This window comes from Vidua macroura, chromosome 3 (genome assembly GCF_024509145.1).
Source record: "Vidua macroura isolate BioBank_ID:100142 chromosome 3, ASM2450914v1, whole genome shotgun sequence".
Lineage (NCBI taxonomy): Eukaryota > Metazoa > Chordata > Aves > Passeriformes > Viduidae > Vidua > Vidua macroura.
In genome coordinates, this window is record NC_071573.1 from 17,866,891 (window position 1) to 17,882,926 (window position 16,036).

The 16,036-nt window shown below is 48.3% G+C and overlaps 2 protein-coding genes across 7 annotated transcripts in view; one reads left to right on the forward strand and one right to left on the reverse strand.

Moving 5' to 3' along the window:
• Positions 1–4,212: 4,212 nt before the first annotated feature.
• On the reverse strand, positions 4,213–14,561 carry MRPL14 (mitochondrial ribosomal protein L14). Of its 5 annotated transcripts, none has more exons than XM_053972388.1 (3): positions 14,496–14,561; positions 7,189–7,275; positions 4,213–4,873 (listed from the first exon to the last, which is right to left on the reverse strand). In XM_053972388.1, exons 2-3 carry the CDS (start codon positions 7,260–7,262, stop codon positions 4,507–4,509), a joined length of 441 nt encoding a protein of 146 aa, XP_053828363.1. In that variant the 5' UTR covers positions 7,263–7,275; positions 14,496–14,561; the 3' UTR covers positions 4,213–4,506. The 5 variants fall into 5 exon arrangements, with proteins under 5 accessions (XP_053828363.1, XP_053828364.1, XP_053828361.1 ...); XM_053972389.1 differs by lacking the exon at positions 14,496–14,561 and adding an exon at positions 14,378–14,391; XM_053972386.1 differs by lacking the exon at positions 14,496–14,561 and adding an exon at positions 14,095–14,326.
• Positions 14,562–14,642: 81 nt separating this feature from the next.
• Positions 14,643–16,036, forward strand: part of TMEM63B (transmembrane protein 63B) — a 48,571-nt gene continuing 47,177 nt past the window's right edge. Inside the window, exon 1 of one of the 2 annotated variants that reach the window (XM_053972382.1) lies at positions 14,643–14,783. The gene's annotated coding sequence lies outside the window, so the exon portion shown is untranslated. Of the gene's footprint in view, positions 14,798–16,036 lie in introns of both variants that reach the window. The other variant, XM_053972383.1, reaches the window with a different exon arrangement.

The window sequence follows — 16,036 nt, forward strand, 5'->3', positions numbered from 1 at the left end:
CCTGCTGCTGTCCCTCCTCTTCCCAACCAGCTACCAGCCCCACGGCAGTCAGAATAATGCTTTGCAGACCAATCTTCCCAGTGATCTTCCTAGACCCTGACGCCCCTGGTTACCCAGCAACCTTCCGTGGAGATAGGGCTCAAAGGCAGTCAGAATTCCCTGGCTCTCCCCGGGTCTTTTCCCGAAGGAGCAGGTCAGGCTCGGTCCCCCCAGAACCTTCCCGCGGCCGGCCGGAGCTGCGCTGCCCTGCTGCGGGCCGGCGGCCGGGGAACGTGCTGACCAAGGGAGATTTTGTGTGCGGCGATTTTGGGTCGCCAGTGAGGCTCAGGGGCCCGCCGAGCGCGGGGCAGGCAGGCACACGCCCACATTGCCATCTAGCCTCCCGCTCGGGGATGTGCAGCTCACCGCCCGCAGCCCTGCCTGCCGAGCGAGGCGTCTCGTCTCCGGCTGCATCACCCCAGTTCGGCTGAGGTTTCAGCTGTCTCCCCCTCCTCCCAGCCCCCAATGTCACCAGCTGCCCCCCCCCCTTCCCCATCTCTGGGGTCCATCCACCCTGCTGGCACAGGGCCACGAGATGGGGCCGCCTGTTTCCCAGCCTCAGTCTCCAAGCAGATGGAAGACATCAGCTCCCTGCTGCATCCTTCCACGATAATCTGTCTCACCCGCTTCCTTTCAGGGACACCTCTTCTCACGGCCAGTAAATCCCCAGTGCTTGCCTGTCTTTTTCCAGACCCCAGCCTCATCACATGTCTTTCATGGGCAAGCATCTTCCCAAAGGCCATCTCTCCCTACCCATGCAGGATGCCCTAAAAAAAGACACCTCTTCCCCAACTCCCATGAAAGAACGTCTGGGCACAAAGTCCCCACCATCACCAGCAAATAGGCACCCTCTTGGGAGCTTCAGATGATGCAAATCCTATATCCAAATGCACAGACCAGTGTCTCTGCAACCCAAAGACCCAGGTGGAACTGAAGCAGGGCACATTTGTAATGAGGCAAGAAGACTCCAGGATTCTGCCTTTGGCTTCCCCTTCCCTTTGCAGCAGGTGGCAGCTCCCCCAGAAGCTGCACAGGAGATGAAAGAACTCTTCCTAAGCATGTGTCATCCTGGATTTTTTTTTTTTTAATTTATTATATAGAAGCATGTTAATGCCAGAATAATAAACAGGAACCAGGGGAGAAAGTGACCTTCTCACAGCAGCTGAGATAGGAAGCGTTTTGGTTTTTCTTCCCTCCTCTGAGGGAATCATTCCACCTGCCTGTAGCCATCCTTTAAGAAAAGAACCTGCAGGAAGAATCGCTACACAGAGAGGAAATCACGTCACGTCACGTTTCCTAGTAGGATGGATGCAAAAGGAGAAGCCTCCCATTTGGGGAGGTTTAAGCCTCAGTGGATTCCAAAGAAGGATGCCCCAAGCCAGAGCCCAGGAAACCCAGTAGCTGCTCCCAAGACAGCATTGGCTCACTGCTCAGAAGACTCTGGAACAGAGCAGAGTGCAGCCTGGAGGTTGAGAGCAAGCAGGTATTATCTCATGTGCAGAAACAAAAGAGGGGACCTGGAAATGAGGATCCTTGAGCAGGGTCTGCTCAAAGGAAAAGATGGAGAGCCTGGACAACCCACATCAGCCTGGGCAAGGCCCCACCCATCTGCCCCTGCCTGCACAGGCTCTGCTGCCAGAGCAGCAGGGGCTCACCATCCTGTAGCCATGGCAGGGCCCGCAGCAGCAGGATGGGTGACAGCAGGCTATGGCCTCATCCACGAGCGAGATCCTTTCCCCTCGGAGAGATACTGCTACAGGCAGCACCTGGAATTTGCCAAGCACAGAGCTGTCAACATAGGTCAGGGATTTCTGCTGAGACTATATTCTTCATCAGGGAAGACAGGTAAAAACTGCAGGAGACGCACTATGGGATATGCTTAGCTTAGCTGTCTGCATGTCTGCTTATTAAGCTCTGAGATTAAGGATTTAGTTCCACATGTATCAGTTTACTTAGAACTAAAGCATCACTTCACATTTTAATCTCAAGTATGCTGCATTGTCTTGCCCGCTTCCTCTCGTGCCCTCTCCCCATGACCTCTTCCTCAGCAAAATGCTGGAAAGTTATTAGCAAATATCATGTGAAATGTTTAATATCCAAACAGCAGGGTCTGGCATCCCATGAGAGATTCATAGCTCCTATGGTCAGGACAAGAAAAACAAGGATTGTTTGCAGGCGCCCAGGTCCTGCTGGTCGATGCTTTGAAGCTGGAGTTGTTGTTCAGCAAAAATCTCACAGTAAAGTGTCCCTTCAGACAAGTTATAAACCAGGCTAGGCAGGAATGAGGTATTCAGCTGGGGTGAACTCTGCTTCAGCTCTACCCACAGACAGTGCACAGAAACAAAATACACCATAGAAGTGCTATTTCAAATTCTATTCTCCAGCACTGTGTTAGTGGAAGGCATTTTCCTCTTCTGTTCTCAAAAGCATTTACATTAAGGAAGGCTAAGCTACTTCTGTCTCCAGGAAGGCTGGGACAGACCTGTCAACTGACTTGTGATTTATTAAAAATTATAAAAGTATTTGTTTATGTATTTATAAGGGTTGGAGGAGTTTCAAAAGTTGCAGAAGGTTTTCTAAAGCAAGACCTCAGAGCAATTGAGTGGCATAAACACTTTCCCTAAAATTGCATAAAAGCATATACCCTTTTTCTACTCCAAATATGATCCAGAAACAAATCTAACCATGGAAAAAAAAAAAAAGGGCAATGGACAATGTCTGAGACATGAGGCTGTGCCATGCCCTTGTGACACCGAAATAAACTCCAACCAAGGGAGAAAGGCCAGTCACACTTTTTGCTGTGACTGCCACACAGAGTTTGCTCACTATCCCACTTAGAAAAACAGCATAAACATCTCCAAGCACCCAGAGTTCCTCCTGGAAGTTGACTGCACTCAGACTGACTGGAAACACTGACTTGAACCTGGTGAGCATCTGCTCTGCTGCTGTGCCATTGGGCAGACACCTAGCGAGGAGGCAAGCCCAGGGCTCAAAGGCAATGCTCATCGGGTGCAGAGGACTTGGAGCAGCAGACCCAACATTCCCCAGACAACAGCAAACAAGGAACATGTTGCCAGCAGCATGATTCTGCTTTCCCACAGAACTGAGTTCACAGGGAAGTTTTACTTAGTAGGACAGCGCCATTACTTAAAGGTTAATATTGAAATTAAACCTATAATCTTTTGTGTGTTACCTGGAGTAATGGAGTTGGAGGGGATCCAAGGCTCACTTTTTCCAGGGACAATGTGGATTTCACAGTGGGGACCATGGGGCAGATACATCTGCAAGGAGTAACTGGAGTGCGCGATAGCTCAGCACTACATACTTTAGATCTTCTCACTGAGGCAATGCAGTGCCAAAGTAAGGAGCTTTCCCAGCATAACAGGAAGAGAAGGCAGAAGGGCAAAGAGCAGCCAGCCACCACTGCCACCCAACCTGTGAGGAACTGGCCTAACTGCTGCTGACTATACCTCCTGCTCACTCTTCCCCAGCACTGCTATGTCTAGGAGTGTTCTGCACTGATGTACCTTCACCAGTCATGAGCACCAAGTTTCTCTGCTCAGCTCCATAGAAAAGCAGCTCTTTGGCTCCTGGATCCCAACCAGTCCTGAAAGCAGAGTAGCATTTGCCCATCCCTGTGCCTAAGCATAGGAAACTGGAGAACAGCCAACCTCACCAACTGCCCACTAAAGATGATGTCCAACAATGGTCCCAAGAAACAGTCCAAAAGGAAGCTTCTTTCTGTGGTCCTTTCAATCTGAACCCAGCCCTTGCATTAATCTGAGAACACAGTTTTCAGGGGTTGGTCAGGTGGAGAGCACAGGCTGTATCTCAAATCACCCTATGGCTCCCCCTTCAGTTCCCCTTCCTACTTCTGCTTCCCAGTCTCTGCTATGCCCTGTTCAAGCACACACCACTGACAGATGTCACAGGCCACCATGCCCTCCTGATTCTAATTGTTCCTAACTATTTCTTTTAGGCAAAGACAGAAATTAGTCTTTTTACCAAATGTGCCCAAAGCACCCATAGTTCATTATGTATCTCTCCTACTCTATTACTTGTGAATCCATTTTTTAGACTCCCAGTATGACTGGGCCAGGGATTGAGTCTTGTTCCTGGGGAACTGGGAAAGGCAGAAATAGAGAAAAGAGAACATAAGCAATACAGCACAAGGATTTTCATGTTCTCATTTTAATGATGACAGACCAGAATAACACCACAGGAGGAATAAGGGTGAAGGACTGTTTACCAAACATACTGCAGGTGTTCTGTGAAATAAATCAACCTTCTTTTGGAGAAAAATAAACTATTTCAATATTTAAATTAGTTGCTTGAAATTCTTAAAAGGGAGGAAATATTCTTGATGAACATCAGCTTTTTCATGTTTCACCAGTTTCTGGAAAAGGACCAAGGAACAGCTACTGCACGAAAGGATATAAAAGGATTGCTGAAGACCTCTCTTAGCATTTATACAAAGTTGCGGGCAATAGCCAATACTTTGGAGAACTCGCCTTCTCTTCTTCGCAGTGTATAGGGTATTGGTGTTCTTATTCTAGTCCCTATTGGATTTCCATTATCTTCTATGAGTACCACATTGTTGGAATCAAATCTAGGCGTCATGGTGGGGCCAGGCATCTTGTGCCCTACAATTAAAGCCTTCTTCTTTTCTCCTTTGATAGCCAGAAGGATCTTATCTCCAACTTTGCCAACTCCAGTCTTGTTATACACATGGATACATTTTGGTGGCCGGTGGTATGGTGTGTTCCCCAAGGTGCTGTTGTCCACCACTCGCACACGGGTTAGTTTCTGTATTGCTCGACATGCTCCAGTGATGCTACCAAAAGACAGGAGAGAATGAGAGACAGATCTCCTCACTAATCCTTGGGGAGCAAAGGCAAACACAGAACAGAATCTTGTCATTACACAAGCCACTCAGAAGGCACCAGCAACGAATATATACCATATGGGTGACACACTGACTGCATTCAATGTGCTCTTTGAAAGACAGATGCTACTTTAGGCTTTGCACGTTCTTTACTAAATGTCAAATACAAAATGACCTTTCTACTCCAAAACACAACTAAAAGATGGCATGAAGAGTGGCTTGCATATATGGGCTTTTTAGCAATTGCAGATGATGTAGCTTCAATCTACAAGCAAAAAAATGTGCTCACTTCTGTTTCAAACAGCCTGCAGGAAGCTAAGACTCAAGTCAGGCTCTTTCAATCTTCCACACAGTACCCAGCACTAAGGACTTTTATGATCAACCTTCCTTTCACTGACATCTGTGAGTCTCACAGTTTATTTTATTCTCAGTAAGACCTTTGAGGTCCTGCTGTGGTTGTCCTAAGCTGTTCCCAACTAGAATCTAAGAGATCACCACCTTCCCCCTGTGGAAGGAATCCAGAGAGACACAGTCTCTTCTGTATGCTTGCTTTGTGGGAGTAAGAAACAACATAAATAAACTGCACAATATTAGTTGTTAGGTCTGACTCTGAATATTCTTGGGAACAGCAGGAACATACTACCTTAGAGAAACCATTATTCTTTTATTCAGCAAAGACAATTGGAAAAGCAGGAAGATCCTCTCTGCTGCTGAACAACTGCTTTGCAATGAGGTACTAGAAATATGCTGGCCAGAGCTGCAGGAATGCCAATCTGCTGCCAGCTGAACTACTCGGTGACAGCATATGGAAGCAACCTAACGATTCATCTTGTTTTTCAGAAGTGTGTAAAGTAAATAGGGACCATCATCCCTTCTTGAAGAGGAAAGGCCTGTATTTGCAAAAATACCTAAAAGATGAGCATGCACACCAAATGTGGTGTGGATGGACATCAGTTGAAGCAGGAATTTTTACACACGCTGAAGGACAGTGGAGTCAATCTGCATTAGTCCAATTGCTCCAGAGGTCAAGCACTGCCCTCTCAAGATGTTTCACATAGTAGAGGCCTACTTTAGCTTTCCTGTCTCTCTCAGAAGTCACTAATCTCTGCAACCAGCCATGCCATCCCATCCAGTCCCATCACATCCTCTGGCAGGGACTGCAGTACATCACACTCTCTCTCCTCTGCCCACCATCTGTGGCTGCACAACAGGGAAAGCAGAAGGGAGGAGGCTAGAAAAAGAGAAGTGTTGTCACAGGAAGGAGCAGGGAAAACCTCGGTGGGACCAAGTGTATAACACAGCAGTAGCAAATAGATATGAATGTGACTGTCCAGGAACCACTATATAAGAATAACCACACTGGGAGAACTTTTTCTTTCCCTTTTTTCTTGATTTCTGCCACAGTCTTGGAGGAATACTCCACAAAGAAAAGGTCTCCCCATTAAGTTTTCTGAAGTCCTGTTGACCTCTATGGCCTGGACTTCACCTCCCTGTCATTGTCACTTATACATGCTTTAAATGTATGCTGGCCAATGCTCTCATGCAGCCAACTTAAAGACAAAGCCAGAAAGACCTGGATACCTCCTTGAGATAGCTCCCAGGACTATCACACAACCTAGCCCCAAGCATGTCTTAATCCTCCCTCTAGACCACAATTCTGGGAATGACTATTCTCATCCTTGAAACTGAAGCACTGACCCTTCAAAGAGTTGGATTCCCCAAACTGGCAGAGTGTACTGTGGGATTAAGCTCTAAGATTTGTGCAAGGCATTGTAAAATATGAAGTCCATAAATTTAAAACTTTGAATGCCTAGAGCAAGAAACAAAAGAAAAATAACAAAATAGACACTGTTAAAGTATGAGAAAGTAATTTTTCAGATTATTTTTATTCTAAATAAATTATAAACTCTTGAATAATTCTGAGCACTGTAATTTGCTCTGCACCAGCAAGAGCTCGCTGTTGTTTTTTTTTTTTTTTGCACTTGCATGAGAAACACAGACATTTTCAAGTTCTACTTGCAGGCCCATGTATCGCTGTCAAAGGCCTAAAAGCCTCCTTACACACATATGAAAATGCAGAATGCCAGGAACCTGCAAATGGAGGTTCACTTTTCAACCTATGAAAGAACAACTGTAGGATTTTTTTTTTAATTTTATTACCCTTTTGAATTACAAATGCTGTATCTTATTCTTGATCAACTTAACAGCAACTCTTTCAACCATGAAACATTCTGAAGAAAACAAAAGCAAAATTTAAAAGTTACCTGAACTGTCGTTGGATCACAGCACTACTTAGATGGGTTAAAGATAAACCAATTTGTCTATTCAGGAGAGCCATTTGGTAGCCACCCCTGCATAAGAAACAAAAGAATTATTAACTCTGGAAAATTGACAGAATTTGGTTTGCTTTCTTTCCTTTACATGAATCACACGCTAGGGCCTCAGCACCTATTTAGATGTCGCAATCCACAGGACACAGAGTGGTAGCAGCAGCTGTAGCACACTACAAGCAGATATACAACCCCTGCCTGAATTCAGGAGAAAATGTAATTCAGACACATATACTACAAAGCTGGATTCAGTATCACTGCATTGCAGTTTCCTAGACACAGAGGTAAGGGCCCCTCTGTGTGCACTGTGAATCATATAACAAGAATCAGGTTTTGAGAATTTCAGATGTGAATTGGTTTAGAGGCTGCAGTGCCCAGAAAAAGCCATCATGGTTACTCGTTAAAAGCTACCAAGGTTACCTACAAAACCAAGCAAAAGGCCAAATAACTTACAGACTGGCATCACAGCTTCAGGAAACAATTTGCCAGACAAGAAAAAAGTCAGAGCTCCATTGGTGAGGGCACGCTCTCTCTTTGCATACAAAGATGTTAAGCAGCCTCTTAAGAGACCACAGTTACACCACTGCCATTCTTGCCCTGTTCAGGCTGCCCAGAGAAAATAGTTCTCTGTACCTTTACAGTTCTCACTCCATGCTACTGTACACCATGCTGACTGCAGCAGAGCTGGGTTACAAGGGTAACCTCCGACTGAGAGCCACATCCTATCTATTCCCTGCCTACGTCTGTGGCAGTTCCCTAACCTCATTCTGTCAGACTGACTGGGACCGGCTTGCGTGTGCAGTCACAAAGGCTTATCTGAACCCAGATCACTTTCCCAAACATCATTAGGGAGTGATGACCCAGGTGGTTATGCTGGCAGATCCAAGTGAAGGGAGGAAACAACACAGACCTAGAGCCAGGCCTCTTTCAGGCCAGCTCAGGTACAGCTAAGACTTTCCACCTGACTGCAACTACTACCGTGTGACACAGCTTACTGTGACCTTGGCAGAGTAACCAACACGTGCTCTGCTTCTCCCTTTTCAAAAGCAAACACTAAAAATCCATTGATCACCTCACCTCTCTCTGACCATTCTGATGAGTTTTGGGCCAAACTATAGTAATACATTGTAAAGCCATTTTTTTAACTTTTATTTTTAAAATAAAGCTGAGTTAACTTCTCTAGGGGAAAAAACATACACACAGAACCTTCCAATAGACAATGCCACAGCTCTTAAAACAATCAAGGTCCAGCCTAAATCTTAACTCCCTTTTTTATTTTTTTTTCTCCAATTTGTTTGCTTACTTGGGGATGTGTGTAAGTTTTAGGGTTTGCAGTTGTTCTACAAAGCAAGTGTTACCTGACAGCACGATCAAAATCACAGGATGTGCACCACGGCAGTTTTGAGTGGTGCTACCTGAGCATAGCACAGGTGGCAAACCAACTCTGTCAAACAGGCAGGTTTGGAAGAGAACAGCAACAGCCAAAGCTTACATTTATTTACTTAAAAAAAAAAGCCACTTTTCTGTAGGGTAGATGATCATTAAATGAGTTGAGGGCTTACCCACACTGTCTCCTCTCTGCAATGAGACTCCAAAAATGCTGTGTTTATGCCTCATGTCCTTATCTAGCTGTGTGATCATAATGACAGCAAGGCCCTGTTGCATTTACAGTGCTGCTGGCAATCAAGGTCCAATACGTGGCCTTGCTGCTGCTCAGATTTCTAAGCAAGTTCAACTATGCTGACTTGCTTTAAGCCCACTGTCTGCCTGAGTCCTGTGCTGCACAGGGTGTGCTGTCTCCCCATGTGAAACTCAAACTTGGTGGGTAGTAATGCTCCTACTTCCTCCAGACTCACAAAGAGCCTTTGGATCCCTCTACAAAACCCAAAAAAACAGCAGCAAGTTGGGCTCTCTGTTGTCTTTCATGGACACTTCTTTGTGTCCATGGGGGAGTTCAGATAGCAGTGTCACCCCCATTTCTATTTCCTAGCAGGCATGGTAGCCTTGGTGGCTGGAGAAGGCTCATCCTCACCTTTACGAAAGACCAATAGGAGAGGTCTGCAGGCTCACAAGGCAGGCACAGCTGCAGGCTCTGCCTGCTGTCCAAGGGACAGCAGCATCAGGACCAGCATAGCCAGATGTGCTTAAAGCACATCTAAAATGTGCTGAAGTGGTGCATAAACTCTGAACTCACTCATCACTCCTGGGAGAAGTCACTGTTTGTTTCTACCCTGTGGCAGCAGTGAAGGTTTGAAGTTACAAAACTACCACCGGAAGCATCAACAGTATTAAGTGTCCAAGGACTGTTTATTTTTTCAGATGACTCAGTATCCCCTTCTTAGCTAAGAATTATTCCTCAGCATATTAAGATGTGTCACAAGCTAAGAATTTTCTCATGATTGATTATTTGGTATGAAGCATCCTGTTAGCAGGATTTACTTTAACTGAGTAAACAAGGGGGATGCGTCCAAATAGCAGGAGAGTTCGGGGTGGAGGGAAAAGAATGCATCTATGGCATTAAGAACAGCATTCAAGGGTGCAAGTGTGTTCACAAAGAGTGAATCACAACTTCAGCTATTTTAACATGCCAGTTTCCTTTCTAGAAAGGAACAGCTAATAGTCTGGGTCTGACTCCAGGTGCTCTTCAACCAGACCCAGTCCCAATTTGATCCCACTGTGGCTGTGAACATCTCTCCTGCCCTCAGTTTCCCCCTATGGAGTTGCTAACTACTAAACAATTAAGCTTTGAAGGGCACAGAAGCTTTCACTCTGCCACACTTGGTGCTGCCACACGAACGCTCCCAAGCGTGCCAAAATAGAAGAACTGCTATAAATCGATGACAGCCATCAGCCCCAGTGCCCCCAGCACTTTTCTCCTTCCAAGCACACCAGGGGGCCTTAAAAAGGCTCAGAAGAAGCTGAACTTAGGCATGAGGAATGCTTAAGATCCAAGTTTGCCTCTGAAGGTGGCTCTCCCCAGGTCACCAGGTTTCAGTGCCCCCAGGTGTACGGGAAGAGTAACCCATAACTTTCAAACACAGCAAAATTTGTAAGAATTCCCAGAAGTCTACCATCGGTACTGCCCAACTGATACAGGCAGGAGCACACTCCAAAATACCATGCCCTTGATAGACAAAACACCACCACTTGCTTAGTACTTAGTCACTAATATACCCCTGACCAAGGATTTATCCTTGAAGGGGGTTTTGGAGGTCATCTAGTCGAATCTCCTGCTCAAGCAGGATTAATTTCCAAGTTTTTCATGCTAAGCAAGAGCAGTATTTAAACAGATACTATCCTAAAATGAGAAGCCTCAAAGGCAACTATTGGTATAACATTGACCACGCACAGCTGCACCAAAGCAGCAATAAAGAACCATGAGAGTAATCTCTTGCTGTTTCTACCCTGCTGACCCTAATTTCTAGTAGTGGCTCTATCTCATGAAAATCACAGTCACAGAGACACTTTGCCCCTCTCCACATATCTGTTAAAAGTTATCACAGACCTTAGACAAGAGCTCAAAGTAACAGTCAGAAAAGGGTGAGGAATTTGTTAATCAAATATTCACTAAAATGACCCTATTTCTACTTCACTGAATTTCTTTTGAGCATGCAGTAACCTTCTACTGCAAATACTCTTCTCAAGGGCCCTTCAGCCTTACCCCATTCAATGCAGAAGAGTGACATAACATTTCAGCACTGCTCAACAAAGAAACTCTTCACCAGTTATAAATGTATGGAAGTTATTTACCCACTGCACCATTTTCAAGTGCTCTAGCTATCACCTTCAGTGGTTTTCCTTGATATTAAAGAACTAACTTGTATTTGCTGCAATCTTGAGTGGCTTTTGAATGGAGAAATTCTGGAAAGTTTCATCCCAGCTAATAAAATTGGAAAATACTAAAGATACATGTACACTATGTTCATCAAATGCATGCAAATGCACGAGTAGATCACCTCACGGAACTGATACAGAGCAAGGACATGTGCCAGACAAGGAAGACAGGATTACATACTCACTTTAAATGAACATCAGGGCACACAGCTCCAAGAAAGGAAGCCCTGTGTCCCCCCAGTACACACTTCCATCACCTCCCTTATGCTGGCTTTAGTAGTTATGTAAATCAGTCAGTTTTCAGCTAGATCAGTTTCTTGATCCAGCTCAACCTGAAGGCACATGAACACTGCTGCAACGGAATGTGGCACAACACAAGACTGGGACTTCTGCCACTGGCAACACAGCCTTATGTGGTGACAGTATCTCCAAAGAAACACAAGGAGACCTGGACAAGAAAAGAATCTCTTGTCATTTCAGCAAGAACACCGGTGTGCCTCACTAGGATGGTCTGCATGAATCTGCTGTACTAATACATCTATGGGAGTACTGAAAAGGTATCTGAACACTCCAGAAGGCAGTGCAACAGCTCTGACCAAGTTCTTACCAGTGGTGCACACCCTACAAAACAGTCAATGCACCCTGCCTGCATCCTAGAGTAAATGTAATTTTAAAGAGTGCTGTTACTTGGCAATCCAGCAGTACTTTCCTTTTTAACCACAAGTTTTGGAACTAACCCCTCCTCCCTATATTCCCAAGATCTCTAATTCTATAATCATTCAGCTATTCCTTTTCCTTCTTTCTGTTGCCAACTCATCCACACAGACAGGCCCTATGGAAAACCAACAGATGTTACAAAGCATATGCTGAGGCCAACTACCCAAAGCCTGCTGTCAAAGCCAAAGAAACCAGGTAAAAATATTCTTCACTTTTATAGCAGTGACCTGATCTGCACAGCCAAACAGTGGGGACAAACATCACCTTTATTCTTTCAAAAGGTCAAAAGAGACATGTTCCAGGCAGCATAAAGGTTTGAACTGCATCTGTCATCCATCATTAAAACACAGGAAATAAACTCAAGACAGTACATGCAACACAAATGCCTAAACCCCTACTCTGCCACTGCAGGTCTATTTATAGACCGTCTGCCACAGTGAGCTGCAGGAGCCAACTGTGAACTAGGGGACTCAATCTATTCACAGCTCTCCTCATAAAGGAAACAATGTGATTAAGGGCTGCGTGTGTTAAAAATACACAAGATAGTCATTACCAAGACATAATTGGTTTTGCATCAATGACAAACAAAAAGACCAGGATTCACAAAGAGGAATTAAGTCTTTTTTAAATCTGTTTATGAACAGGATTAGCTATTAAACAGGATATTTACTGATCCAAGTTACAGAAACTCATTACAAGTGCATCTGTTAACAATTTTGAAGCAATACACATTAACCTCATTTTCCAGACCAAGATCAGGAATGGCAGATAACAAAAGAGCTGCATACCTTTAAAATAAAACTTACTTTTGACATTTTAAGTATCCAGAAGTTACAACTCTAAAGTACTTTTTGTCCTAATATCCGAACACCTAAAATCATCCTATATATTCATATTCACAGCACTGTACTAAAACAGGGAGGGGTTATTCCCAGTGCACCAGCAGAAAATTAAATTACAGAGAGGACAACTATCTGCGTGAAGTCAAAGGAAATGAGCAGGATGGCAGGTACTGGATTAGCCACAGAAGTTCTCTCTGGTGGGCCTGTGGGGTTTGAGGTGAAGCCAAGAAAGGCCCCTCCCCTGTCTCCGCCTTTTGGGAATCACATGTGAATTCAGAGAACTGCCCGCACCATCATCATTTTACACGGCTATCACCTCTCAAATGTCTCTTTACTGGTTTTAAAAGTATTGAGATCTCAAGAACAGGACAATGGAAAGCCACAAGGCCAGATTTGGTTCCCAGCCCCGACCTGGGTGGCCAGGCCTCGACCAGTAAGGTGCAATCACAACCCAGACAGCAGTAACCACGCTGGGGGGAGCTGTGGCAAGGAGAACACAAACAAGGAGGAAGAGGTGTAGCTGTGTCTCAACCATGAAGAAACGTCAGGAACAAGTGACCTAGGCTAGTTGTTCACAGAACAAAAAACCATATTGGCTCTAGGTCTTCCTGATAAAGCTGTACCAGAAAAGGATGCCTACTGCTGTTGGAATTCAGGCTTAAGAGAAACATGACAAAGGCATGCTCGCATTACAAGGCAGTACAGAGCTACCTGTAGCTTTAGTGGCATAAGCCTCATTTCTCACTCAGAAACTTCCCTTAACTCAGTCTCCTTCCAAACAAGACCCTCTCAGGCAAGCCTGGAGCTCTGGAACCAGAGAAGCGTACAGAGCTCAGATGAGCATCTGTGTCCTGCTGTTAAAAAGGCTGGCTTGCCCACCTGTTTTTACTACAAAGATTAAGGTATGCATGCTTTTAAGAAATATGTCATACCGTCTTTTCCCGCAATTTCCTCTCCTTACTCAGTGGACCTCCAAAAGAGGTTTCTGAAGAATAACCAGGAAAGCACAGGCTAGCGCCCACACTTCCCAAGCCCCCATGACACACGCGAGTAAATACCACACTTGTCAGGACACAGGAATTTTGGTCTAACTTTGCTGCGTGACTACTCATACCCACAAAAGCCTAACCCCAGCATCGCAGTCCCATACGAACTCTGAGCAAATAAACTCTCTGAACATGCAGGAACTTCAGAAGAATGTTTTCCCTCTTTCCTAGGCCACGCCGCAGAGGCAGGGACTGCGGTCCAGCGGGAGCACAGCGTGCAAGCGACACAAAGGCTCCAGCTCCCAGCTGCTTTTGCGCGATGTCACCACCCTGTGCCGCCCTCCGTGCCGCCCGAACTCGCGCCGCGCATCTTCGGGGACAGCGCGTCTCCGTCCCTCCAGAGCAGCATGCTCAGTCAGGGTTGACGCGTTCCAAGCCTGGGCACAGAGCACCAGAGGCACCTGCCACCGGCTCCCTCCAAGGCATGGGCGGCAGGGCCGGGACCCGGGGGCAGGGAAGGCCCGGCCAGCCCCGGGGCCCACATGCGATTACGGCAGCGTCACAGCCCCAGCATCCGGGGACTGAGAGGGGCCGTCCGCGCCCCGAGCCGCTCGGCCACAGGGCCGTGTGAGGGCCCGGCGCTGGCTCCGTGAAAAAGCCAGCACGCCAGGAGCAGGCCGGTCCGGCGGCGGGGCAAGGCCGGGTACCGGTCCTGCTGGGAACTGCGGTACCCAGCTACACTACCCTGCGCTGCACTCCCAGCGTCCGGTCCGTCCCGTCCCGTCCCGTCCCGTCCCGTCCCGTCCCGTCCCGTCCCGTCCCGTCCCGTCCCGTCGCTCGCGCCCCAGGCCCCACCGCGCACCTCCGCGTGGAGCGCGCGCGCCCTACCGCCCAGCGCAGCCCCCGTGCGCACGCGCAGCACCGCCCCGCCACCGTGCCGAGCCAGCGGCTGCGCGCCCCGCCCACTGCCGGGGCCACGCCCCCCACCGAGCGCAGCCGAACCGAGCCGAACTGAGCCGAACTCGGCTGAGCGCAGCGGTCGTCGCTCGCTGCCGAGGGCGGCGGAGAGCAGCGCGGTACCGCAGCGCCTGGCCCGGCCCGGCCCGGCCCGGCCCGGCCCGGGGGGGAGCCCGTCCGCGCTTGACACGGGGTAAGGAGCCGCCGGTAAGCGGGCGGCAGCTGGGGCACTGCGGGGCGCGGCGGCCGCGGCTCCTCTAGGCCCGGAGGGATTTTGCCGGCGGGGATGGGGGGTCCGCGGCGGCGCCTCAGGCCGTGCTGCGGCCGGGCCGGGCCGGGCCGGGCGCGCGGCCGTTGCGCCGAGCCCGCGGTGGAGGCGGCCGGGGCCGGGGGCGCCGCTGCCATCTTGGGGCGGAGCGGGGCGGGGGGCGCGCCCGGCGCGGCGCCCGTGGAGCGGCACGGGCCGCCCGCCGCCCCAAGGCCGCCCGGGGTTTCCTTCTGTATCCCGGGCGCCTGTCCTTTGCCGTCCCTCGCCTCGGCTGCTGTTGGGTAACCGGGTTTGTGCACCTCGGGGGTCTCCGGACCCCTGCCCGCGGCGCGCCCGTCTCTTCTGCGGTCGGCGCTTTTGTGCGTGTTCGGGCTCGGAGAGCAGCCTGGCCGCCCCCCGCCGCTCCTGCAGGCACCGCTGTGAAGCAGAGCAGCAAGGTGGCAGGAGGGATGTTCCAAGGGTGGTGGGAGTCGCGCGCAGGTTTCTGATATTGCCCTGCTTATCCTCCCCTGGAATACTTAACAAAGGGCTATTGGATACAGCTCATGTCCGTGGCCAGATAACCAAGCAGTCCCTTTTTGCTCTTGTCTCGGTCGCCAACCCCTCCACATCAGCAAGCCATGTTTTTTTCCTCCTGCTGTAGAGTGCACCCTTTATGTAGCTACCTGCTGGAAGAGGCATCACGCCAAAAATCTGCAGTGTGGCTGTAGTCAGCCCGGTGTTCTCAGCAGGTTTGGTAGCTCTCAGCTAGATGGAGAGCAGGTGTTTTGGCAATTTGAGGTTCTGGGCACCTCCCTCCCTTGCTCCTCTCGATAGAAGTTAGAAACAAAAAGCCTGTTTGTGTGTGCTCAGGGTGGCTAATTTAGTTGTGTGTAGTCCTAGAGGAGTCCCCTCTCTCCTGGATTTATCTGTTACTGTGAAAGTGTCCTGCTCCGTAGTGTCATTCTCTGGAGGAAGCACACACAGAAGGCCATGAGCTGTGGGGCAGGAGCATCCTATTAGTGGCGGTCACAAAGCTGCTGAAGGGTTGCGTGGCTCAGGCACCTGAGCTGAGTGGTGCTGAGCTTGGGTGGTGCTGCCGATGCCCTACCTGAGTGTGGGACAGAACCTTTGCGAGTGCATGGTGGGGACCAGTACCCTTCCCCTCCAAACAATCACACTGTACAGTCCCTAATAGC

What these genes read in the sequence shown, in the direction of transcription:
- MRPL14 (XM_053972386.1), bottom strand. Translation starts at nt 14,177, where the DNA reads ATGTGGGCCCCGGGGCTGGCCGGGCCTTCCCTGCCCCCGGGTCCCGGC. An exon ending in TTGGAGGGAGCCGGTGGCAG is followed by an intron (nt 7,276 to 14,094) that starts GTGCCTCTGGTG and finishes TTTCTTATGCAG; the next exon opens with GGGTGGCTACCAAATGGCTC. An exon ending in GTGATCCAACGACAGTTCAG is followed by an intron (nt 4,874 to 7,188) that starts GTAACTTTTAAA and finishes GTCTTTTGGTAG; the next exon opens with CATCACTGGAGCATGTCGAG.